This window comes from Garra rufa, chromosome 4 (genome assembly GCF_049309525.1).
Source record: "Garra rufa chromosome 4, GarRuf1.0, whole genome shotgun sequence".
NCBI classification, from domain to species: domain Eukaryota; kingdom Metazoa; phylum Chordata; class Actinopteri; order Cypriniformes; family Cyprinidae; genus Garra; species Garra rufa.
This window is the reverse complement of record NC_133364.1, coordinates 16111985-16138891: the sequence shown is the minus strand read 5'-3', so window position 1 is coordinate 16138891 and position 26907 is coordinate 16111985. Positions and strand designations below refer to the sequence as shown.

The following is a 26907-nucleotide window of genomic DNA, read 5'->3' as shown; positions in this document are numbered from 1 at the left end:
AGAACCAGTTATCAAAGAAGTCGGTTTCTAGGGCTTTTCAAATTAAGTTTTTCATGTCACTGACTGCTGCTCCTTCTAGTCTTGTTTACTCTTTTCTTCTCTCTACTACTGTACTCTTTCTAAAATTATGATGAATAGAAAAGTTACAGCTAAAAGTATTCAGCTAAGTTTTGGAATCAGATATTTTAAATTATTTTTTTGTTATTGACTGCTGGTCATTATATTTATTCTATTCTATTCTATTCTATTCTATTCTATTCTATTCTATTCTATTCTATTCCTGCTCAAATGTATTCTGTTCTATTCATTGTCTTTTCTATATCTGCTCTATTGCGTTGTATTCTATTCTTTTATATGTATTATATTATTTTATTCTTTATTCTTTGTGTAGTCTGTACCTGATCTATTCTATTCGATTCTATTCTATTCGATTCGATTCTATTCTGTTTTGTTCCATTCTGTTCTATGTGTGATCTACTATATTATATTACTTTTTTAATCTCTATTTTTGTGTAATCTCTACCTGCTCTGGTGTATTCTGTTCTATTCTGAACTATTCTATGACTTGGAAATTCTATATGCTCTATTCTATTCTATTCTATTCTATTCTATTCTATTCTATTCTATTCTATTCTATACATGCTCTAGTGTATTCTGTACTATTTTGTTCTGTTATACTGCATTCTATTCTAGTTCTATGTGTGATCTACTGTATTCTATTATTTTATTCTCTATTTTTGATTAGTCTTTACCTGCTCTAGTGTATACTGTTCTATTCTAAACTATTCTACACCTTGTCTATTCTATTCTATTCTATTCTATTCTATTCTATTCTATTCTATTCTATTCTATTCTATACCTGCTGTAGTGTATTCTGTTCATTTTATTCTATTCTTTGTCTTTTCTATATCTGCTCAACAGCATTCTATTCTATTCTATTCTATTCTATTCTATTCTATTCTATTCCAACACTAGTGTATTCTGTACTATTCTGAACTATTCCATGTCTTCTTTATTCTATTTCTGCTCTATTCTATTCTATTCTATTCTATTCTATTCTATTCTATTCTATTCTATTCTATTCTATTCTATACCTGCTCTAGTGTATTCTGTTCTATTTTGTTCTATTCTTTGTCTTTTCTCTATCTGCTCTACTGCATTCTATTCTATTATATTCATTCTAGTTCTATGTTTGATCTATTGTATTCTATTATTTTATGCTCTGTTTTTGTTTAGTCTTTACCTGCTCTAGTGCATTCTGTTCTATTCTTAACTATTCTATGCCTTGTCTATTCTACATTTGCTCTATTCTATTCTATTCTATTCTATTCTATTCTATTCTATTCTATACCTGCTCTAGTGTATTCTGTTCTATTTTGTTCTATTCTTTGTCATTTCTCTATCTGCTCTACTGCATTCTATTCTATTCTATTGATTCTAGTCTATGTGTGATCTATTGTATTCTATTAATTTATGCTCTGGTTTTGTTTAGTCTTTACCTGCTGTAGTGTATACTTTTCTGTTCTAAACTATTCCACGCCTTGTCTATTCTACATTTACTCAATTCTATTCTATTCTATTCCTGTTTTAGTGTATTGTATTCTATTTTGTTCTGTTCTTTGTCTTTTCTATATCTGCATTCTATTCTATTCGATTCTGTTCCATTCTATTTTAAGTGCGACCTACCGTATATTCTATCCTTTTATTCTCCATTCTTTGTGTAGTTTGTACCTGCTTTGGTGTATTCTGTTCTTTTCTGATCTATTCTGTGCCTGGTCTATTCTATATCTGCTCTATTCTATTCTGTTCTATTATGGGTGATCCACTTTATTCTATTGTTTTCTTTATTCTCTACCTGCTCTTTTGTATTCTGTTCTATCTTGAACAATTCTATGCATTGTCTGTTGTGTATCTGCTCTATTCTATTCTATTCTATTCTATTCTATTCTATTCTATTCTATTCTATTCTATTCTATTCTATACTATGTGTGATCTACTGTATTTTATTAGTTTATTCTGTTTTTTTTTTGTGTAGTCTGTACCTGCTCTGTGTATTCTGTTATGTTCTGATTTATTCTATGCTTTCTATTCTATTCTATTCTATTCTATTCTATTCTATTCTATACTACTCTATTCTATTCTATTCTATTCTATTCTATTCTATTCTATTTCTGCTACTGTATTCTGTTTTTTTATTTCATATTCCTTGAGTAGTCTGCTGTATTCTATTCTGTTCTATTCTTGTCTTCTCTTGTATTCTCTTCTATTTAGTTCTATTTTATTCTTTGTTTATTCTATTCAATTTCTGATGTACTATATTCTGTTCTGCTGTTTTATTATATGTCTGGTCTGTATTCTGTTCCATTTTGTCTGTCTTTTTCTGTTCTATTCTACACTTCTACATCTTATCTGCTCTTCCATTCCTTATTGCTTTTTTTCTAGTGTTTCTATTCCATTCCATTCCATTCCACTCTGTTTATGTGGAGGGCTGCTGTAGCAGATCTGTCTATAGCATCGTTGTCCCTCTGGTGATTTATAGCTGGTTGTTCATCCAGATTGACATCCCGCTTTAAGCAGTTTGGGGTTAAGTGTCTTGCTCAAGGGCACAATGGTGATGGTCATTCTCTGCTTTCTGGCTCAGCCACTCTTCAGCACCTCAGGATAAAACCACCAACCTTTTAGCTGCTTATGTGCTATGCTGTCACCGCTCCCATGACCTGTGATGATGACAGATTTTTATGCGTGCCGTAACATTCTAGGTTTGCAGTTAGCCAGCATCTGTGTCATCACTTCTGTTCCGCACTGCAGTATGAATGGTGTATGAGACACTGCTGCTCTGGGGAATGTATTCATACTGTACTGTACACATTGTGCGTGTGCGACTGTACACCCATAAACACACAGACTTAGGATGCGTGCATATTTGTTCTGACATTCTAGGATAAGCAGATGCATTTGATATCTGTGGAGGGAATAGTCGTGTTCTAATTTGAGAAGGTGGCACCTCCACAGTATTGATTGGCGCTCCAGTAAATGCCAATGGGATTGCAGAACTGGGATCTAACAGACAGGCTTCGAGACAAGGTCATAAATGTGCAGAATGCAGATGAGAGACCTATCAATGTCCGTCAATGACATCCATGCTGTGCTGTTTATACAGGAGTGGAAAGAAGAAAAGAGAAGAGGGGAGGAGGCAGAGGGGGAGATATTAAAGATAATTCAAGGCTAAACATGTTATCGTGCCACTGTAGCCAGACATTGTGGTGTTGAGTAAGTGCAAGTAGGCGGTATGAATAAAATCTTATATCATGCTATGAGTAATTTTCCATCACAGTTACATATAGGCCTACACAGTTAGCATCAAAATGCCCAATATGCGTTTGTAAGTCTGAGTGTGGCTGGGTTTTGCTGAATGAATTAATGAGCAGATGGATGGAGCAGGGTGGAAGCAAACAATAAAAGAAAGAAGTTTGGCATAGTTGTACCTCTTCTGCCAGACCTGGTGCTGACTGGATCTTTTAAGTGCCAGGATCAGATTCCTGCTCATTCATCAGCTATTTGAGCATGCAGCAGCCAAGAGGGACATCAGCTAAGTGTTTCTCCTGTGCACTGATGCCGTCTGGACCAGACAAACACTCTACGTCACTCGTATCACTCATTCCCTAGCTCTCGACTTTTTTTTGCGTAGACTTAAAGAAATACTTCATCATTTACTCACCCTCATATTATTTCAGACACAAACTGTTTCTTTAATACATCCATCTGTGGCATTTCTACTAAGCAAACCACTGCTTTGAGGCAGAGAATAATGGACCTGTGTCTTCTGATTAATGCAGTGTTAACTTGAGGAGAGACACTTGTTCGTTTTGTCATTATAATAGGCCTTGAATAATTCATCAGTTGTAAATGAGTTTTTTTTTTTACATTGGCTTTAAATTGTTGTTATGTTAGGACAGCTTTTAAGCGGTTGCATCATAAGTAGCCTGACTTGTGATCAATTTAAGTGCTTTTTTACGTGTAATTGCTCAGCATCATTAGGAAAACTTACCAGAAATCTTTTCTCTAAAGGTTTTTAATTCCAATTCTGGCAGAATAGTGTCACCAGAATTACATAATTTGCATCACACTGTGTTTCTCGCTCCCAGGAGCCCAGTTCTCGTTTATCGTTATTGAAGTTATTGGTTCTCTCGAGCCATAGCAGGGCTGTGGTGTTTGATAACTCGGAGCGATTGATTACAGATTCAGGTTACTGATTGCTCCTTGCTCTGTGGTGATTGTGTCCTCATGGTCTGTAAATTAGGAATTAGATGTTGCTTGAATGAGGTGAATAAAATAGCATTTTGATGTTTCTTTAAAAATTAATGTAAAGATATTCTTAATTATATGTATTCATTAAATCTTTTCAATTATTTATATATTTATATTTAAATATTTAACAGTATATTATAATATAATATTTAACATATTTATTCAATTAGCCCTTTTATTATATATTAATTGTTTTTGTTTTTTATATTCTCTGTTTTGCTGCCTGTACAGATTTGTAACTACTTATTTGTGTATTTATATATTTATTTATTTACAGATTTGTAACTATTAATTCGTTTATTTATTTATCCCTTTTATTATATTTAACTTTTTCAGTAGTTTTTTTTATATTTAGTATTTTGCTAACTGTCTGTACAGATCTATTACTATTTATTTATTTATTTATTTATAAAGATTTAATATTATGCTCACGCTATCCATATAGATTTTTAACCATTTTGGTTTTTGTTTATTTTTCATTGGATTTTTAGGCTTTTTATTATAGTTAACTTTTTCCGTATTTTTTACATTTTATGTTTTGCTAACTATTTGTTAGCTCTTTGTAACTATTTATTTTTTATTTATTTATTTATTTACTTAAATTTAATATTTTTCTGACTCTATCTGTACAGATTTGTAACTATTTATTTATTTATTTATTGACATTTAATAATTTGCTGACTCTATTTGTACAGATTTGTAACTATTTATTTATTTATTGAAATGTAATATTTTGCTGACTCTATTTGTACAGATTTCTAACCATTTATTTATTTATTTATAGCCCTTTTAAATTATTACATTTATCAGTATTTTTTATATTTTTTTTGCTAACTGTCTGTGCAGATTTGTAATTATTTATTTACTTATATTTAAATTTAGGTGACACTATGTACAGATTTGTAACTATTTATTTATTATTTATTTATTTTATTTATTTGTATACTTAAATTTAATATTTTACTAACTCTATCTGTACAGATTTATAACTTTTTATTTATTTGTTTATTTATTGAAATTTAATATATGCTGACTCTATTGCTACCGATTTATTTTAAGCTCTTTTATAATATAACATTTTTAAGCATTTTTTCTATATTTTATGTTTTGCTGTCTGTGCAGATTTGTAACTATTTATTTATTTACTTATATTTAATATTTTACTGACTTTATCTGTACAGATTTGTAACTATTTATTTATTAATATTTCCTCTTTCTGTGTAAATTTTGTTTGTTTGCTAACAAATTTATTTATGTTTAATATATAGCTAACTCTTTATCTTTACAGGTTTGTAACTATGTATTTGTATATTATTAAATGTATTTATGTAAAAAATCATTACTGGTAATCTGCATAATTTCCTAGAGGACAGCCATCAGCAGTTCCTAGCTGCCCTCTGACCTTTAAATGCTGCCATCGAATGACTAGCTTTTGATTTACAGCACATTAATACAACCCTCAATGATGAGCGGGATAGAAGAATAGCGCATCTGAGACGAAGCGTCGATCCGATGGGAATTAATCGGAGAGGTATCAGGAAAAAAAATGTCTTCCTGGCACTTCCCCAGAGGACTTTAATGCTTAGACTCGTGAACTGTCCTGGAATCCATTAGATCAGCTGCGGTGTCCTCTGCGGATTGTCGAGGTTACCAGGTTAGCTTCAACTCACTGTCGTACAGTGTATTTGATTAATGAAGGTGCTGAAACTCCGCCTCATTCCTGGCGTACAATAGGCTCACGGCTGCGGCTTACAGCTCCCCTGAGCTTTACTTGACAATAGCTACAGAACATTAGTGTTCCCTCGGTTGGCCTTTATGTGTGTGCGAGTGTGTGTGTATGTTGCGTGTTTTTTACCCTGTGAGACGACCAGACCCAGACATTTCTTATGTTTTGACAGGACTGATTTAAACATTCGTCCCTTAGGAGACAGTCAACTTCCTGTGCCCTCCTCATCCAGCTCATCAGCTCTCCCACTGTGTTTCCTCCTTCCTTCTGTCTCTTTTTTATTTCTGCACATCAGTGTCATGACATGACCTGTATGTCAGTCTACCATCCTCATTTCCTTAAAATTGTCCTTTGTATGCTCCAAGGTTGTCTAGAGAAAGCTATCTGTTAGAATTCCCATTCACTTCAATGGTTGTTGCTCAGCTACTGCCATCTTTGCTCATGAGCAATATTTGCAACTCTCTTGGTCTGTAATGTGACAAGGAAGCAATTAAAAAAAAATGTAATGTAATGTATATGTTGTTTTTGCTTTTTTAATGAAGATGGTATAGTTTCTTACCTGTCAGGGCTAACTAGCCAAACTTTGACCCTTTTGTATTTATCATGCTCATGTATTCTGCTTACTTCAGTATTCACACTGGCTCCAGAGTAGATATTTAAACATAAATATCACCAGATGGTCTCGTTGGCTCAAAACGGCCATAATAGTTCCATATCTACATCATGATCTGGAAACTAAAGACTATTTCTGCCTCTAAGCTACTTTTTCTTGGTACCGGTAGCCTAAATGTTTAACAAATTCAATTACAAGCTGATGATTGTGTTGAATAGGCCTACATAGTTTGTCCACACAGTGATGGATGGATCAAATACATGGCCTGTTGTGGAATCCTTTTAATATAGAAAGCCATATATTCAGCTGATCCAAGTTTAATGAACAAATGCCTCAGTATTTCACCTTCACTGACCTTCACTTTGTCCATCAGGCACATCAAGGAATGCAAGAGCTTCGCTCAAGGCAGCAGAGAGAATTCTTCAGAAGTTGAGAGGAAGAACAGAGTTCACTCTTCTACTGACCCTCAAACAGGAGAAATTCAGCTCCGGAGTGCTGCTGTCCATTCACTATGGAGAACAAAGGTATCTATCTATCTATCTATCTATCTATCTATCTATCTATCTATCTATCTATCTATCTATCTATCTATCTATCTATCTATCTATCTATCTGTCTGTCTGTCTGTCTGTCTGTCTGTCTGTCTGTCTGTCTGTCTGTCTGTCTGTCTGTCTGTCTGTCCGTCCGTCCGTCCGTCCGTCCGTCCGTCCGTCCGTCCGTCCGTCCGTCCGTCCGTCCGTCCGTCTATTGATCTGTCAATCTGTCTTTGATCGATTAATCTTTTGCTCTGTCCATATGTCCTTCCGGCCATCCCTCTATCTATCCATCCATCAGGCTGTCTGTCTGTTGATTGATCACTCGTCCGTCCGTCCATCCATCTGTCTTTTCATCCATCGGTCCATCCATTGGTGTGTCTGTATGTCTGTCCGACTGTCTATCCCTCCCTCTGTCTGTCTGTCCCTCCTTTTCTCAATCCATTTTCCATTTATCCTGTCCATCCATCAGTCAATGATCTGACAATCTGTCATTTCATCCTTTCCATCTATCCATCTGTTTGTCCATCCGTCCATTTCTCTATCCATCCAGCCATTCATCGGTCTGACTGTAAGTCTGTCTGACTGTCTATCCCTCCCTATATCTGTCTTTCTGTCCGTCCCTCCTTTTCTCAATCCTTTGTCCATCCATTCTGCCCATCCATCCATCGGTCAATGATCTAACAATCTGTATTTTTATCCATTCCATCCATCCATCCATCCATCCGTATGTCTTTCTGGCTGTCTATCCCTCCCTCTGTCTCCACTCATCTATCTTTCTGTCTGTCCATCCCTCCTTTTGTCAATCCCTTGTCCATCCATCAATTGGTTTGTGACGATCAATCAATTAATCGATCAATTAATCGTTCATTTGGTCCATCTGTCCTACCCTTTATCCATCCATCCCTCGCTCTGTCTGTCTGTCAGTCAGTCGATTGATCTGTCGTCCAACTGCCCATCAATTGGTTGATCTGTCCATCCGTCCATCCATCCATCCCTCTGTCTGTGTGTTGATCAGTCAATAAATCAGTCAATCAATCAATCGAACAATCAATCATTCGTTTGGTCCATCCGTCCGCCCCTCTATCCATCCATCCATCCCTCTGTCTGTCTGTCGATTGATCAGTCGTCCATCTATTGGTTGATCTGTCCATCCGTCCATCCATCCATCCATCCATCCATCCATCCATCGATCCATCCCTTTGTCTGTCTGTAGGTCTGTCCGACTGTCTATCCCTTCCTCCCTCTATCCATCCATCTATCTATCTGTCTAGAAATCTGTCTGCCCATTCCATCTCACTTTCTTTATCCCTCCAATCTTCCATTTATCCATAGATCTGACTATCTATCCCTCCCTCTATCTGTCCAATCGGTCCATCTGTCCGTCCATCCATCACTTCATCCATTCTTTGGTCTGTTTGTAGGTCTGTCTGACTGTCTATCTCTCCCTCTATCCATCCATTTATCTACCTGTCCATCCCTTCTTTTCTCAATCCCTCATCCATTCCATCCCATCCATCCATTGGTCTGAATATCTGTCCATCCATCCATCCATCTATTGTCTATCTATTGGGCTGTCTGTGCATCCATTCTTCCAGTAGGCTTTTGCTCCTGTAAAACCTTTCTATTTTTTCTGTTTTAATTTACTGTTCCTCAGAGGAACACATAATCTGTTCTCCTGATGGAATGTCTGTAACACTTCTGATTGGGGTGTCCACTGACATTTCTTAAACACACACAGTATTGATTCTACCACCTCTTTAAGGTCAGCACTCGCAGCCCAGGCCAGCAGATTCACGGATCACTGCTCCTCTTCACATTCATTCAAAACTCCAATATTCCCCTTGAGCAGCATTATTCCCTGCTGCTTTGCCACATTCTAGAATCTAATAACGGCCACTTGGCAGCTTAACCTCCAGAAGTCTTGTGCATGGGAACATTAGGGCTAACAGTTTGGCAGCAGTTATTTTCTCGAGTTCTGAGATTTCAAGCATGATTGTGACTTTTCACAAGGGTAAATCTGTTTTCTTGGCATCCCCCTCAGGTTTCTGGAGGTAGAGAGCAGCGGTCTGCGTAATGAGATCCGTCTCTTCTTCCAAACCTCAGACCAGCGGCAGCAGAGAGAGGTCTTCCCCTATAGTTTAGCAGATGGACACTGGCACAAAGTCTCCCTGGCATTCAGTGCCACCCAAGTGGTGCTCCATATTGACTGCAACAGGTGAATGGCTTGAAAACCACCAGAGATGGATTTGAATGCTTTGTAGTAGTCCATATCAATGTCCACTCATGTGTTGGTTTTTATTTGTGTTTGCTTTCAGAATTTACGAGAGAATTGTGGAGACACCATCTATGGAATTTCCTAGAGGAACAAACATCTGGCTTGGTCAAAGAAATGACGCCCATGGGTTCTTCAGGGTGAAACATAGTCTTGCAGATTTAAATAGTCCATAAAATGTGTAAAATTGTGCATTTGTCTTGACTTCATCTCTTCAACTTTCTTTCTGTCAGGGAGTGATGCAGGATGTTCAGCTGGTTGTCATACCCCATGGATACATCGTCCAATGTCCAGATCTCAACCGGAGTAAGAGTATACTCTCAGAAAAAGTTTACTTCGCACGTTGTTGGTCTGGAAATTGCATTAATGTACATTCACAACTTTTGCAGCTTGTCCCACTTGTAATGATTTCCATGGCCTGGTTCAGAAGATCATGGAACTTCAAGATATTTTGGCTAAAACATCAAGCAAGGTAGGTTTATAAAAAAAAAACATGTTTAGCCTGTCTTTAAAAATGATTTTGCTGCTTGCTGAGTTTTATTATTCTGAGCTAATGCAAAACAGTTGTTGAATTTGGTCGCAGTTTCATTCATTTTAGTCTGTGCAATGAATTTAAATGTGTAATACAGAAGTTTATTTAGTCAGTTTGCATTGGGGCTACATGAATAATAAATTAATCATTTGAACAGGGAATTTCCAGTTCCCAATAAAAAGTGTAAATGTTGAAATTAAGTGTCATTTTATGGGTTTTGAGAAAAATGATAAAAGAGGGGGAGACCTTTCAGGGTTATCCTGGGCTTTAATTGAATTTTTGTTATATTCTGAGTTTTGGGGGTTACTTTTAGCATGCTAATGTTGCTATTGTTAGCTTTTTTTATTTTATGCAGTTAAATTGATGTGTCTTATTTTATTGAGGTTTAGTGTTAGATGCCAATAGGTTTTTTGTGTTATGGTCTGTTCTGTTTGATGTCCTTAATAGTGAACACCACAAATGCTTCCTTTATCATAAATCTCTTATTTCCCACTCCTTCTAACATTTATTGTTTGCTTGCTCATCATTTTTGTATTGCCTCCCTCTATATTGATTCACCATTCAGTCTCACCCTCTCTTCTTCCTCACATCTTCATTGTGCTGTAGTTGGCACTTGCCGAAGAGAAGATGAAGTACTTGGATGGCTGTTACTGTGAGAGGACGTGCACTCTGAATGGAGAGATATACAGAGATGATGATGCTTGGATAGATGGATGCAGAAACTGCACATGCTCAGTAAGTTCATGTATCGCCAGGAAGGGGTGACTGTGGATTGACTGGGTCTGCATATAAACAAGAGATGGCTCTCCGAACTACATGCTCAAGGGCCGTTCACAATGAAAGCAACTGGAAGTCATTCTTTTCAGTAATAGTAGAGAAGACATGAGTGACAGTGCAAATTATGCAAATGAGCAGTGATGTGATGTGACTACTACTATTACTGCAGTGGGAGCTTGTTTCCACAATATCCTACAGAGCCGCTAAGGGGACATGCGAATGTAAAAATGTACGATAGGAGGAAAAATTATATTTTAATGCATTCTCTCACAAAAATATTGCATTTCCTCAAGAAAACTGCACATGTTCTTTCGCAAAAGTATTGCATTTCCCTGTGAAACATTGCATTCCCTCACAAAACATTTGCGTTCTGTAGTAAAACTATTACATTCCCCAAGAAACTCTGTATTTCTCACAAAAGTATTGCACGTTTCTATGAAACTTTGAGTTCTCACAAAACATTTGCATTCTCTCGCAAAACTATTACATTCCGCAGAGAAACTTTGCATTTACTCAGAAAATATTTGCGTTCTCTCGCAAAACTTTCGCATTCTCTCATAAAACGATTACGTTTCCCCTAAGAAACTTTGCATTCTCTAGCAAAAGTATTGCGTTTCCCTGTGAAACTTTGCATTCTCTCACAAAAAATTTGCATTCTCTCATAAAACGATTACGTTCCCCCAAGGAACTTTGCGTTCTCTAGCAAAATTGTTGCATTTCCCTGTGGAACTTTGCATTCTCTCATAAAACTATTACGTTCCCTCAAGAAACTTCTGAATTTCTCACAAAAGTATTGCAATTTTCTCGTGAAACTTTGCGTTCTCTTGAAAAACATTTGCTATCTCTCACAAAACCTTTTACATTTTCCCAAGAAACTTGGCGTTCTTTCACAGAAGTATGTTGTTTCCCTGTGGAAATTTGCATTTTTCTCGCAAAACATTTGCATTCTCTCGCAAAACTATTACATTCTGCAGAGAAACTTTGCATTCACTCAGAAAACATTTGTTCTTTCGCAAAACTATTATGTTCCCCCAAGAAACTTAGCAATTCCTTTACAAAAGTATTGCAATTTTCTTGTGAAACTTTGTGTTCTCTCGCAAAACATTTGCATTCTCTCATAAAACGATTGTTTCCCCAAGAAACTTTGCATTCTCTAGCAAAAGTATTGCTTTTTCCTTATGAAACTTTGCATTCTCTCACAAAACATTTTCATTATCTCATAAAACAATTATGTTTCCCCAAGAAACTTTACGTTCTGTTGCAAAATTGTTGCATTTTCCTGTGAAACTTTGCATTCTCTTGCAAAAATTTGCATTCTCTCATTAAACTATTACATTTCACAGAGAAACTTTGCATTCACTCAGAAAACATTTGTGTTCTCTTGCAAAACTATTATGTTCCCCCAATAAACTTAGCAATTCCTCACAAAAGTATTGCAATTTTCTTTGTGAAACTTTGTGTTGTCTCGCAAAACATTTGCATTCTCTCATAAAACGATTGTTTCCCCAAGAAACTTTGCATTCTCTAGCAAAACATTTGCATTCTCTCATTAAACATCTATGTTTCCCCAAGAAACTTTATGTTCTGTCGCAAAATTGTTGCATTTTCCTGTGAAACTTTGCATTCTCTTGCAAAACATTTGCATTCTCTCATTAAACTATTCCGTTCCCCAGAGAAACTTTGCGTTCACTCTGAAAACCTTTGTGTTCTTATTTAAAACTATTACGTTCCCCTGAGAAACTTTGAATTCGGTTGCAAAACATTTGCATTCGGTCGCAAAACATTTGCATTCTCTCACAAACGTTTTGCTTTCCTCTGAGAAACTGTGCACAAAACATTCGCATTTGGTCTGTCGCATCTTGTGAAAATGTTTATGTTGCCCAAAGAAACTTTACATTTAGTAGTTTTTCATCACAAACTTTTTTCGAGTGAACACAAAATTTTGCTACATTTTTGTGAAAGAATGCAAAAGCACTGAAATATAATTTTTACTCTCATCTATTTTTTTTTTACCATCACGATAGCGCCCCCCCCCCCACCCCCCCACTATTAGGGACTCAATGAAATCCAAAAGCATTATATATTTTACTGAACATAAGACGTTAAGGTTTGTTTTCATATATATATATATATATATATATATATATATATATATATCATATATATTTTTTTGTTCTATTTGTCTTAGCCCATTAGCATTTTCATTGATATTTTTACTAAAACACTAGATAAAAATACTAATTTTGTAGAAAAGAAAAAAAAACAGTACCGAAAGTTGGCAAGTCTAGCTGTTTTGTCGCTGTCGGTGTGGGAACGCACCCTCAAGATCAGTTGCTTTACACCTGAGCATTTGTTGGGCTCTGTTTTACTTGTGAAGATTTTGAAAATGCCATCAGCATTCATGACAATCACTGTGTGATTCTGTCAGTTTATGTTGCAGAATCGTCTGATTGTGAAGCTATTTATTGATGATGGTGGTGTGTTTTCCACCTACAGAATGGTACAGTGGAGTGTGAGAGCATTTTCTGCCCACCACCTCAGTGTCCCCCTGATACAGCTCCAATCTACATGCCTGGAGCTTGCTGTAAAGAATGTCAGCGTGAGTACACACACACACACACACACACACACACACACACACACACACACACACACACACACACACACACAAATGAAGCCATGCGCCTATATATTTTACAACTTTCATTATCTTTGCCTTTGTCTCATGTTGGCTCCTTCATATCTTTATTATTTATCTCCACTATCTTTTTTTCAACCAAAATCTTTTATATAATCATGCCGCGGTCTTGATGACAAACTGACCACATCCCAGTGTTGCTAGGATACCGCTGCCACAAATGCGAATGTCAACACACACACAACGCAGTCACACGCTTTCTCTGGTATCATTAATAATTCAAGGCCAGTGTGCAGTGTGTTGTGTTTGAGTGAGCAGAGCTAATGTGCAGAAGCTAATAGCAGTTTGACTGATGACCAGGGCTTTATTTAACACTGCGCTCTGGTAGGCTTAATCTAACATGCTTGTCCGATCGATGCTTTACTAGTTCACATGCTAAAGCACTTTGTTTTGGCTCTGTCATATTAATTTCTTATCTGGATCTCATTTTTGCTTTTTTCTGTTTTTCTCTATCTTTTCGGCTCTCAGCTGTGTGTCTGTTCAGAGGAAGAGTGTATGTGGAAGGTGACCGTAAGAGTGTACATGACTCTGAGGGAAACTGTCTGCTGTTTGAATGCAGGGTAAGTACTAATGTAACTGCAGGCCAGTGGTCTGAATATGTTCAACAGACCCAGACAGAATCTGAATTTGTCCACTTTGTTTTGCACTTATGTTTTGAGAAAACCTTCTAAAGTCTGTTGGGTGGATATGTTAAAGGAGTAGTTCACTTTCAGAACAAAAAATTACAGATAATGTACTCACAGATAATGGAAGTTCAAACTTGGGGGCACCATAGAAGTCCACTATATGGAGAGAAATTCTGAAATGTTTTCCTCAAAAAACATAATTTTTTTTACGACTGAAGAAAAAATGACATGAACATCTTGGATGACAAGGGGCAAAGATTGTGTCTGTTCAAGCAGAATATGAATTCTCTCTTGACCTGGTAATGAATTTGAATTCCAAACACCGGTTGAATTCCAAGATAATTTAAATTATGTCTGGTCCTGCTTATCAATTTGAATTTCAGGCAGAGTCTAAATTCTTTCCTCACCTGGTTATGAATCTGAATTCCAAGTAGAATTTGAATTCAAATTCTGTCTGGGTCTGGTTATAAATTTGAATTTCAGGCAGAATATGAATTCTCTTTCAGCCTGGTTATGAATCTGAATTCCAAGCAGAATTTGAATTTAAATTCTGTCTGGGTCTGGTTATAAATTAAAATTTTAGGCATAATATGAATCCTCTCTCTGGCCTGGTTATGAATTTGAATTCCAAACAGTGGTTGAATTCCAAGCAAATTTTGAATTTAAATTCTGTCTGGGTCTGGTTATAAATTTCAATTTTAGGCATAATATGAATCTTCTCTCTGGCCTGGTTATGAATTTGAATTCCAAACAGTGGTTGAATTCCAAGCAAATTTTGAATTTAAATTCTGTCTGAGCCTGGTTGTGAATTTAATGTCCAGGCTTAATTTGAATTCTCTCTCTGCCTGGTTATGAATATGAATTATAAGCAGAATTTGAATTCAAATTCTGTCTGTGCATGGTCAGGCGGAATATGAATTCTCACTTAGTCTGGTTCTGAATTTGAATTCTGTCTTTAAATTCAGAATTTAATTAATTAATTTAAATTCTATGCCATGTTATGAATTTGAATTCCAGGCAGAATTTGAATTAGAATTCTTCTCGAGGCTGGTTGTCAATTTAAATTCCAAACGGTGGTTGAAATCCAAGCAGATGTTTTATTTGAGTTCTGTCTGGCCTGGTTATGAATTTGAATTTTAGGTAAAATATGATTTCTCTCTCTGCCTGGTTTTAAATTTTAAATTTAACTTCTGTCTGGACCTGGCTGTGAATTTATTTTTCAGTCAGAATTTGAATTCTCTCTCAGTCTGGTTATGAATCTGAATTACAAGCGGTATTTAAATTTGGATTTCTGCCTATGCCTATATGAATTGAATTTCCAAGCAGCGTTTGAATTTGAAATGTTTGGGCCTGGTCATGAATTCAAATTCCAAGCAGCATTTGAATTCAAATTTTGTCTGTGCCTGGTTATGAATTTGAATTCCAAACAGCGATTGAATTCCAAGCAAATTTTGAATTCGTATACTGTTTGAACCTGGTTATAAATATAATTTCCAGGCACAAGTTGAATTCTCTCTTAGCCTGGTTATGAATCTAAATTACACACAGAATTTGAATTCAAATTCTGTCTGTACCTGCTTATGAATTTGAATTTCATGCAGAATATGAATTCCCACTGTGGCTAATTGGGAATTTGAATACAATCAGTTGAATCCAAGCTTCTTTTGAATTTAAATTCTGTCTTTACATTCAGAATTTAATTTACAATTTGAATTTGAATTTCAGGCAGAATTTGAATTCCAAACCAGCAATTGAATTCCAAGCTAATTTTGAATTTAAACTGTTCTTTAAATTCTGAATTTAATTAACATTTTGAATTGAAATTATGTGCCTAGGTATAAATTATGTTTTAATTTCAGACAGAATTTGAATTAGAATTCTGCCTGAGCCTGAGCCTGATTCTGAATTTGAATTCCAAGCATATTTGAAATCAGATTCTGTCTGTGCCTGGTTATGAATTTGCATTTCAGGCAGAATATGAATTTTGTCTTAGCCTGGTTATGAATTCAGGTAGCTTAAAAACAGCTACCATGTTTCAAAACCAGCATCTACCATCTTAAGTTGGTATTTTCCCACCAGACTTGGTGTTTACTTGCAGGATAAATTGAATAAACATTTGTTTGTGTGTTTGCAGGACCGGAGTATGCGCAGGGTTGAGATCACAACTTGTCCAGAGCTAAACTGCCCGGAGTCAGAGCAGATCACGCTCACAGACCGCTGCTGCAAAGTGTGCAGAGGTGCGACACACTCACACACGCAGAAAAAAAAAAACACACACACCCTCTACACACCACTGATTGGAGTCATATTAAGGGCAACCACCTTTGACCACTGCACACACAAACTAGATTTGTGCTCAACACCAAGGCATGACTGTGCATGACAGCCTTCATCTATTTTTGCAGCCTTCACACATAACAGCACGCACATAACACCCAGTTTAACAGTGATGCTTTAAAAGGCAGCATATGCGTAACTTTTCCACACCTCTTGTAATTCACAAATCGAGCCACAATGTGCACTAAATGTGTATTAACACTTTTGAGTGTTTTTGTTTTTAATTGTTCTGTTAGGGTTGTTTTGTTTTGTTGGGCTTGTTTTGTTTGTTTTGCTTTTTGTTTTGTTTGATTTGGCTTGTTTTGCTTTTGTTTTGCTTTTTGTTTTGTTTTGCTTGGTTTGGTTTAGCTTGTTTTGTTTTTTGTTTTGTTTGGCTTGATCTACTTTTTGTTTAGCTTGCATGGTTTGATTTGGCTTGCTTTTTTTGGCCTGTTGTGTTTAACTTGTTTTGCCTTTTTTGTTTTGCTTGCTTTTTGTTTGGTGTGGTTTGGCTTTGCTTTTTTTGCATTTTTTGTCTTGTGCTTGGTTTGGTTTATCTTATTTTGTTTGGTTTGGCTTGTTTTGTTCGGCTTGTTTTGTTTTGCTTTTTGTTTTGCTTGGTTTTTGTTTGGCATGGTTTGGCTTTCCTTGTTTTGTTTGACTTGTTTTGCTTGGTTTGGTTTATCTTGTTTTGTTTTGTTTGGCTTGTTTTGTTTTGCTTTTTAATTTGTTTAGTTTGTTTTGCTTTTTGTATTGTTTGGCTTGTTGTGTTTTTGTTTATAGATCAGTGTATTTAGACAAACAACACTGCATAATAATTCTTTTCACTTGTCTTAAGTATTAACAAGTTAAAAAACAAGTCCAGTAGTAAAGTGCAAAATGCACTTAATCAAGATATAATCTATGATAACAAACCTTATCTTATGCAAAGTTGCTTCTCAAGGGAGGTTTGTTGGAAAGCAAGTTAAGAAAGACTAATTAAAAGCTCATTAGGAAGTCATTTATTAACAATTATAAAATAATTAGTAAAATGCTATTTAAAATGATTTTAGATGGCGTATAGCCTGTCACACCGCAGGATATGCAATGTCCCAAATGTATTTTGCATTATCTAGCCAGGCGTAGGTTCAGTGTAAAGTGTTTTTTAACTATTATTACAAGCTGGGAATTTGTCCACATAGGGAAAATTACATTAATATAATACAGAAATTATAAATGTCAGATTTATACATTGCATAGCACTTCTACATCATCTATCTTATTCCCAGGGCATGACTTCTGTGCTGAGGGTCACAGCCGCAATTGCGTGGAGAATTCGGACTGCATTAATCTAGAAGCAGGAGCTTTCTGCAGCTGTAAAGAAGGATACCATGCACTCAGGGACGACAGCGCTTACTGCCAAGGTATTAAATCTCCCACAGACAAACATGCCAGTCATTGATGTATGTATGTTTCTAAACACTATACAAACAAAATGAAACTCTAAATCCATCAAACCCTCCATAGCACCTGTTATTTCACAAATCACTAAATTGCCCGCAATCACAGATGGAGGAGTTGCCGACGAAAGCTGTTGACTGGTGATTACTTAGTGTCTCTGTGAATGAATATTTCAGCACCGCTATTATCCTTACAGCTGTAATTAATGCATTGTAAACCCTAGAGTTCATGCTGTGCGAGTGTGTGTACAGATGTGAAGGAGGGTTCCTGTGGCTCGCTGGCTATTAATAGGCTGTAGCCTTGTCTAAACATACACGGCAGCTCAGCGAGAATGTGACAGATATCTCTTTTCACACATAAGTCCAATAGCTATTTATACTTTTACCTTAGTGTTTCCTGCAAACGTGCTTCTGCGTAACACAGTGTTCTCTTTTGGTTATAAGGTTTTCAAGTCCTGTTAAAGGAATAGTTCACCCAAAAATTAAAAATTGATGAGAATTGATTCACCTTCAGGCCATCTAAGATGTAGATGAAGCAAAACGCTGTGTGTTTGTAATAAACAAATTCATCAAGATGTTTTTTTTTCTTCAAACCATCACTTCTGACTAAAATATGAGTCCTCTATCCATGATATTGATCAAGTATCGTTTATAAGCAAAAACAGTCCAAAACACTTCTAAACAAACATGTCAATTGCTTTTGATGTGAGAGGGCAACAGAGAATGGACATTTTGACTAGAGGAAGTAGGGGTCAACCGATATGTGTTTTTCAGGATCGATACTGATTATTACAGATTAAGTAGACCGATATCTGGTGTAGAAATAAAAATTAATGTCAAAATTAAGAATAACAAGGGATCTGACAAAAAACTTTCTTTGAATTCTTTCAAATTATCGGATTTGAAAATGACAGATTCTAATAACCATAAAAATGCTTAATATCGCTGCCGATAATCGGTCAACTCCTAAGAGAAGCGTTATTATAGATTATAGACTCATATTTTGAGTTAAGTTTAAAAGTCTTAATGATGGATTTGTTTTTGAAATAAAAATGTTTTTGTCAGCCTTGGTTGGACTCTCATTCTGATGGCACCCATTCACTGCAGAGGATCCGTTGGTGAACAAGTGATGTAATGATAAATTTCTCAAAATCTGTTCTGACAAACAAACAAGAATATATTTTTAAAAAGTGGTTTCAGTTGTTTTTGCCCACACAATGAGGGTCAAAAACATTTGCCCTGCAGTAAAATGTATTAACAGTTTTGACTTGCCTTTCAAGGTTTAAAAGCAGTTTTGTTTTGTTTTACTTTTTTGTTTTGTTGGGCTTGTTTTGCTTTTTTTTGTTTGTTTGTTTTAATTTACCTTGTTTTGGTTTTTGTTTTGTTTTGCTTATCTTGGTTTGGTTTAGCTTGTTTTGTTTGGTTTGGCTTGTTTTCTTTTGTTTTGCTTTTTGGTTTTGTTTTGATTTTCTAAACATGCTGCTTCTGTGTTTTCTTGTGATTATAAGGCTTTTATGTCCTGTTAAAGGAATAGTTCACCCAAAAACGAAAAATTCATGAACATTCACTCACATTCAGACCATTCAAGATGTATATGAGTTTGTGTCTTCTTCAAAACAGATTTGAAGCAATTTAGCATTACAGCACTTGCTCACCAATGGATGCTCTGCAGCGAATGGGTGCTGTCAGAATGAGAATCCAAACAGCTGATAAAAACATCATAAAAATCCACAAGTAATCCACAGGATGGACATATTGACTAGAGGAAGTAGGGGTCAATTGATATGTGACCCAGGACCACAAAACCAGTCATAAGGATGAATTATTTAAAATTGACATTTAGACATCTGAAAGCCGAATAATAATTTTTGGCTACTGCTACAAATATACCCATGCTACTTATGACTGGTTTTGCGCTCCAGGGTCACAAATGTGTTTTTCAGGACCGATGCTAATACAGATTATTACAGATTAAGTAGACCGATAACCGATATTTTTAAACTGATATATATGTCTGGTGTAAAAATGAAAGTTAATGTCTAAATTAATAATATCAAGGGTTCTGACAAGAACTTTCTTTAAATGGTTTTAAATTATTTTATCAGCAAATTGGTTTTGAAAATGACTATACAGTTAACCATAAAAATGCTTAATTTCGGTGCAGATAATCGGTCAACCCCTAAGAGAAACATTATTATAGATTATAGACTAGAAGTGGCTAGAAGCGACTGACTAAAGTTTAAAGGTCTAAATGATGGATTTGTTTTTGAATAAAAAAAAGTTTTTTTATCAGCCTTGGTTAAACTCTCCTTCTGATGGCGCCCATTCACTGCAGAGGAACCACTGGTGAACAAGTGATGTAATGATAAATTTCTCAAAATCTGTTCTGACAAACAAACAAATAAGAAGATATATTAGATGTTTAGTTTGATTTAGCTTGTTTTGTTTGGTTTGGTTTGGTTTGGTTTGGCTTGTTTTGTTTTGATTTTTGTTTAGTTTGGTTTAGCTTTTTGTTTTTTGGCTTGTTTTTATTTTTTGTTTTGTTTTGTTTGGCTTGTTTTGCATCTTGTTTTGTTTTGCTTGGTTTAGTTTGCCTTGTTTTTTTGGTTTGGCTTGTTTTGCTTTTTGTTTCGTTTTGCTTAGATTGGTTTGGTTAGGTTTAGCTTGTTTTGTTTAGTTCGGCTTGTTTTGTTTTGATTTTGTTTTGCTTTTTGTTTTGTTTGACATGTTTTGTGTCGTTTTGTTTGGCTTGTTTTATTTTGCATTTTGTTCTGTTTTTCAAGACAAGTTGTTTCAACTGTTTTTGCCCATGCGATGAGGGTCAAAAATAGCCTAGAATCTAGACGCGCCCCTAGCGGCAGCAAATTACATTTGCTTCTAAGGGCAGTCTAGTAACTCTCCGTTCACTTGAGATTTCCAAAAATCCAAAATGGACCGGGCCAATCACAAGTCGGTGGGCGGGCTTAACATGATGACGACTGACCTGCAACCATTAGTTCCGTCAGACGTTCCGTGGTTCCGTGAATTATGAGCGATGGCTGCTGCTAGCGAACAACTTTCTTTCGAATCGGCTTTGGCCGCCACTCTGAAAGACTTGGAGTTAAGCTTTTCTCTGAGAAAAGAACAAGAAACTGCACTGAGGTCGTTCTTACAAAAGAAGGATGTATTTGGAGTTGACTACGTCACCTTCTTCGTTGCTCCGATTGGTTGTAGCGCTCTCATATTGCGTGGAGAGGGAGTTTGAAAGACAACCGTTTATCCCACCCCTCCGGTTGAGCGCTGTCTATGGAGAGTGCCCAGACCCTACATTTATGTGGGTCTGGCTTGTCAGGCTAGGTCAAAAACATAATTTGCCCTGCAGTAAAATTTATTCATGGTTTTGACTTCCCTCTAAGATTGCAAGGCAGTTATCTGAAAGCATCTTAATCGAAAACTTTAAACTGTGAGCAATCACTTGCGATGACCATGCTTTGAAGTGATGTGGAGGCGAACAACTTGCTTTGTCTTAATGTGACTCTCACCTTTATCACTGTGAGTCACAGTAGGACACCTCCAGCATAGACAATCAATAGACAGTTTTTGGCGAAGTGACATTAAAAACACTTTTGGTCACCAGAAATGCATGGAAAGCTTCTGTGAGTGTCTGAAAGATTTTTTTACGCAACACTTGTTACAGTATCGTGACTCCAAGCCTCAGTATGACTTGATAAAATCTGAGGCACATCTGAGAGGACCTGCTGGGTCATAATAGCACTCTTTATCAAGCGCTGTTGGACTCTTTTAGCATTTGGAAATATGGTGATTTTCCCTGTTTTGATACCAGGTCAGGAAAAACCACAGAAATGGAAAATAAAATGCTTTTTGATGCAAATAACCAATGAATTTTACTTATATTTGTCTGACACATCAGCTTTAAATAACTGACAATGGCCTCTATATGAAAGACTTTGCCTTGTTCGTTTGTGAACAGGGCCGTGCACAGACCTTTTGAGGGGCATGCGCTGAAACTGAAAAAAGCCCCCCCCCCCCAACCCCTCCACGAAAATAACACACAACAATATTCTTATATTATATTTAATTAGTATTAATAACTTTTATACAGATAATAAATACATGCATCAGCACATTCGGCAGATAGCCATAAAATCGAAATAGAAATTTCTTATAGTATGTTTTACCTAGCTGACAAGGATCACTCGGTTGCTTTGTGTCAAACCCAAATGCAGTTACACCGCGGGGTTCTGACCAGCAAATGTGTGCAATTTGTCCATCATTAAAACGACATCACATTACGTCAACATCACACCGGTGTGGTGATGCATATGAACCTTTATAGACATACTAGTGTTTATTTCATAAAGACAACGTTGCACTTATTCAAGCAACAAGATATTTTACCGTTACAAGACGAAGTTTTGTGAAGTTTGACTGACAGTTTGAGCAGTTCTAAGAAATGCGCTTTTTAATGCCTTTAATCGGTTAAATATTTGTTAAAAAGACAAACAGACGTAAAGGGTTACCAATAGCATTGATTTATAAAAAAAAAAAAAAAAACCTACCCCCAAAAAAGGGCACTTCCGAGTGTAATTACAAAAACGGCATGTGCTCTGCACAGGTTGAGCCCTACCTGTGCACGTGCCTGTTTGTGAAATATTCTGTATGTTTGCATGGACTGTTGCAGTCAATAGTTTGTAACAGCCCCAGGCTTATGAATAATGTCAGTGCCAGTGCGGCTCTGAAATAAACTTTAAATTATTAATTTAGGATTCATATCTTCTGGAACAAAAGCGGCTGGAAAAGGCATTACATTTTCAATTACAGAAGTGATGAGTGAGTTTATTCTCCTCATTTTAAGCACTGAATCCTCCACAGAAGACACACTGGGATAGATAAGGCTTTATGCTGGGGACACACTACACGACTAGCAGAAGCATTCTAAGACTGACCTGAACACACTTAAGGATTGTTTCCACCGACTGGAACCGATTTTAGTCTTTGACAATCGGAAAGGAGCACAAACCTAATGACTGAGTCACTCCACTCCACAACACACTTAACGATTGGTGAGTCACGACTGGACAAATTCTGCCAAACCCAAAAAAATTAAACAAAAAATACAGTGTAGGCTACTCCAACCGCAGCATCTACCCGCGCTCCCTCAGCCGCACCAAAATACAACACTGCGGTACTTTATTTGACACCCGTTTTACCTATTGAAACGTTGTAACGCATTTTTATTATAATATGTCTTTTCAAATGCCTAGGTCTGTTTAATTTCCTTAATTATAACATTTCTAGCACTACTTTTAAAAGGTTTATTCAAGCAATAATATATAAATGATATCATGCATGCTTGTCTAAAATCAGGGATTAGAAACGAATTGGTTCCAGGTAAAATGGTATTTTTTTCTTTACATTTACAGAGAATGAAACGAACGAAATTAAACATTAGCCTACTTAATAAATTCAAGGCACTATAATTTTCTTATCCATTTGATACAACTGTTATCAATTAATTTATATAGAATAATTGTACTTCGTCATATTCGTGATTTATGAAATTATATATAAAAACTTCGTTTTGAAGTGTAAGCTATTCGTTTTGTTTGTATATTTATTATGAAGAAAATTCGTTAACCTAGCCTTTAAAGTTGATTTAATATTGTTTTAGAAGAAGTTAAAAGTTAAGAAAAAATAGGATTAAGCCTGTAGTTTATATATATTTAGGGCAATAGGCTAATCTTTTTTCTTGACTTTTCTTACACTGCAGATCGAAATAAAATCATTCTTGATCATCTTTAAAATAGGAGAATCACTGAGAATCAGAGCGCGGGGCACAAACGAACGCGGGGTTAGTTGTAACGCGTGGTTTAAATATTTCCACACATGCAAGCATAACCAAATTTTCAGTATTTACTAGTTGGCGTAGCAACACTATGCAGAGAAAAAAAGTGCGCCAAAATGCAAAAGCCTTTTGAAGATATCGCAGAATATTTTGTTTACCATAGTAAAAGTACATTTCTGGCTGAAATAATTTTTTCATTTCAGCTTTTGGTATTCATTTAAAATGAGACAAATAGGCTATTATATTTTATTCTCCAATCTGTTGTTTGTCAGTTTAGAAAGTTTATTAATGGTTCTCAAACCAGCAAGACAGTAACCTGTATTATATTCCAGTGGCGCAGAGAACGTTGTAACACTGTGTTATTAAACTATGATATTCGATGCAATTTACACTATTGACTTTCATGGATTTTATTGAGAAATGTAAAGCATTTTGGCTCGTTTATGTGTGTTGTTTATGTGTGTCGTGTTCTTTGCGAGCTGTGTGTGGACAATGTGTGTCCACATTGTTTTGAACTACTGTACAGCTGTGTGTTGCGATCAGGGCCGTTCTAACCATGTGGCAATGTGTTCATTGTCAAACTCCAAAATTGGATTCTTTTTATTATAATTTTTTTTAAACGTCATTACTTTATTTGAAAAAGTGAATGCATGCATTTTATTGACAAAATATTTTAGTTTGTTGTGTAAATGTTTTTCATTCGATCAGATAGCATTTTAAGCTGTCATATGGTCGTGTTATAATGTACCCCACCTACGGGGCATGTTGTCACATTTCACTACCTTTCTTTTGAGGTAAATAACGAAAAACGTATACACTGTAAATATGAAACAAAGCCACATATTTGTACTAGACAAGTGTGAAAACAATGTGGACAAAAATTGTACTCCGAACCCCTCGCAGACTAGGCTATACAAACCATGAAATTCAAAAAGTGTTATGCGCTCCCCTTTTGAAAACGAAACTATTTAAATCTGTGTAGCCTTAAGTTATGAATTAAAAGAAAGGCGAAATAAATCACATCAAGTCCAATCTGTATTTTTCTTGTAATCAAGAACATTTTTTTGGACAAAATTACCTAATTAATGCAGAATTATGTTTGACAGTGAACACATCTCCACCGCATAGCTGCATAAAATCGCTGGTGTCAGTCGCAAATATTAAACATGTTTAAAAAAATCTTAGTGAAAACGACTGGCTCTTGAATTCTAAGATTATTATCTTTAGACACCACACACTATGCGATTTTTTGTGACGACTATAAACAGCGACTGAGCCCGACTGGAACAGACTATGCCCGACTAGGCACGATCTGTGATCAAGACCAAATTCCATTCATAATCGGCATGAAAATCGTGTCGTGTGTTCTCGGCATTAGAGACATTCTCTCTACTATTTACTTTTAAACACAATGCTTTGATGGATTTGTGTTATGTTTACACCATCTTAAAAAGAAAACTTGACTTAAAGCAACTGGTGGGTAATGGCTATTATTATAATTATTACTTCTCAAAAAGTGTTTTTTTATGCCACTGCATAAGTTAAAAAGACTATAGAGAATGTATTGTGAATCATTTTATTTATTTAATTTTATATTTATTTTGCTCAATTTAATTTGTGTTTTATTTTGCCTCATTTTATTTTATTTTGTTTCATTGTGTTTTATTTTGCCTAATTTAATTTAATTTTGTTTTATTTTGCTTTATATTATTTTATTTTATTATTTTATTTTGCTTTATATTATTTTATTTTATTATTTTATTTTGCTTTGCTTTATTTTGTTTTATTTTGCTTTACATTATTTATTTATTTTTATTTTATGTTATTATTTTATTTTATTTTGCTTTATTTTATTTTATTTTGTTTTATTTTGCTTTGTTTTATTTTGTTTCATTTTGCTGTACTGCATTGTATTTTACTTAATTCTGTTTTATTTTGCTTTATTTTATTGTATTGTATTTTATTTGAATTTGTTTCATTTTTGATTTTGCTTTATATTATATTATTTTATTATTTTATTTTGCCTAATCTTATTTAATTTTGTTTTATTTTGCCTTATTTTTTATTTCATTTTATTTTGCTTTATTTTAGTTTGGTTTATTATTTCATTTTGCTTTGATTTGCTTTATTTAATTTTGCTTTGCTTTATTTTGTTTTATTTTATTTTATGTTATTATTTAATTTAATTTAATTTAATTTTATTTTATTTTATTTTATTTTATTTTATTTTATTTTATTTTATTTTATTTTATTTTATTTTATTTTATTTTATTTCACCTAAGGCCAAAAATACTATTTTATTTTGTTTTATTTCAATTTTTTTTTCATCTAAGGCCCAAAATACTATTTTATTTTGCTTCATTGTATTTTATTTTTATTTTACCTAAGTTCAAAAAAAATTTCTTTTTCTTTATTTTTCTATCTTTATTTCATTTTATTTTATTTATTATTTCATTTTATTTTATCTTATTTTATTGTAATATATCAACTAACTATTGTTTCTTTATCAAATATATCTTGTTTTAGCGATATTTAAAGGATATTTTCTATTGGAAAAGAGACATACTGATTAATAACATGAATTTGTGCTGTATAGATTCAAACAGAGAAAAGATATGTGAGAAAGATTATATAAAGGGTTCTTGAGGAGGAGAGAGTGGGTGGACCGAAGGACAAGTGTGTATCTATGAAAAGTGTAAGAGAAAAAGCTGGAGGCTGAGAAAGTAAAAGGGTTGGAGGAAAGGGTCTAGAAATGCTCTGTGTTTTGTTAATGCAGTTTAAGGACTGGATTGAGCCACATGCAGTACTCTACATTATTTTCAAAAGATATTCAAACCTCTTTCTCTTAATTATAGATGTTTTTGTCTTCTTTCTATTATCAAGGCTGCTGAAGTTTCAAGTACATATACAAAAAGTTTATACAAAAAGCAATAGATAGTTTTTTGTTCCCTTGAAAGTGAGTCATATAAGTTTTGAGGTGCCAAACATGATTAAATAATGTCAGAATTTCATTTTTTGTGCTTCCCCTTAAACATTCATCGAAACCTTCAAACGTGGTGTTGGTGTTCCTGCTATTTTACAGTCTTGGCAATTTCCTGCAGCAGTGTGAACACTAATGTTCTTGGTACGACAGAACGCTTGTGATGTAATGACTGGATCTTCCAGCACTCTTGACAAATGCTGCTAATTGATCACAGCTGCAGTGTGAATGGTGCTTTT

At 35.1% G+C, this 26907-nt stretch overlaps 1 protein-coding gene across 1 annotated transcript in view; it reads left to right on the top strand.

Annotated features, from left to right (window-relative positions):
- The window catches only part of nell2b (neural EGFL like 2b), a 63762-nt gene that overhangs the window by 1305 nt on the left and 35550 nt on the right, over positions 1-26907 (top strand). Inside the window, exons 3-12 of the mRNA XM_073838126.1 lie at positions 7021-7171; positions 9225-9398; positions 9499-9595; positions 9689-9761; positions 9845-9927; positions 10594-10722; positions 13261-13363; positions 13931-14022; positions 16223-16325; positions 17673-17807. Of these exons, the coding sequence (XP_073694227.1) occupies positions 7021-7171; positions 9225-9398; positions 9499-9595; positions 9689-9761; positions 9845-9927; positions 10594-10722; positions 13261-13363; positions 13931-14022; positions 16223-16325; positions 17673-17807 (1140 nt within the window). The remainder of the gene's footprint in view (positions 1-7020; positions 7172-9224; positions 9399-9498; positions 9596-9688; positions 9762-9844; positions 9928-10593; positions 10723-13260; positions 13364-13930; positions 14023-16222; positions 16326-17672; positions 17808-26907) is intronic.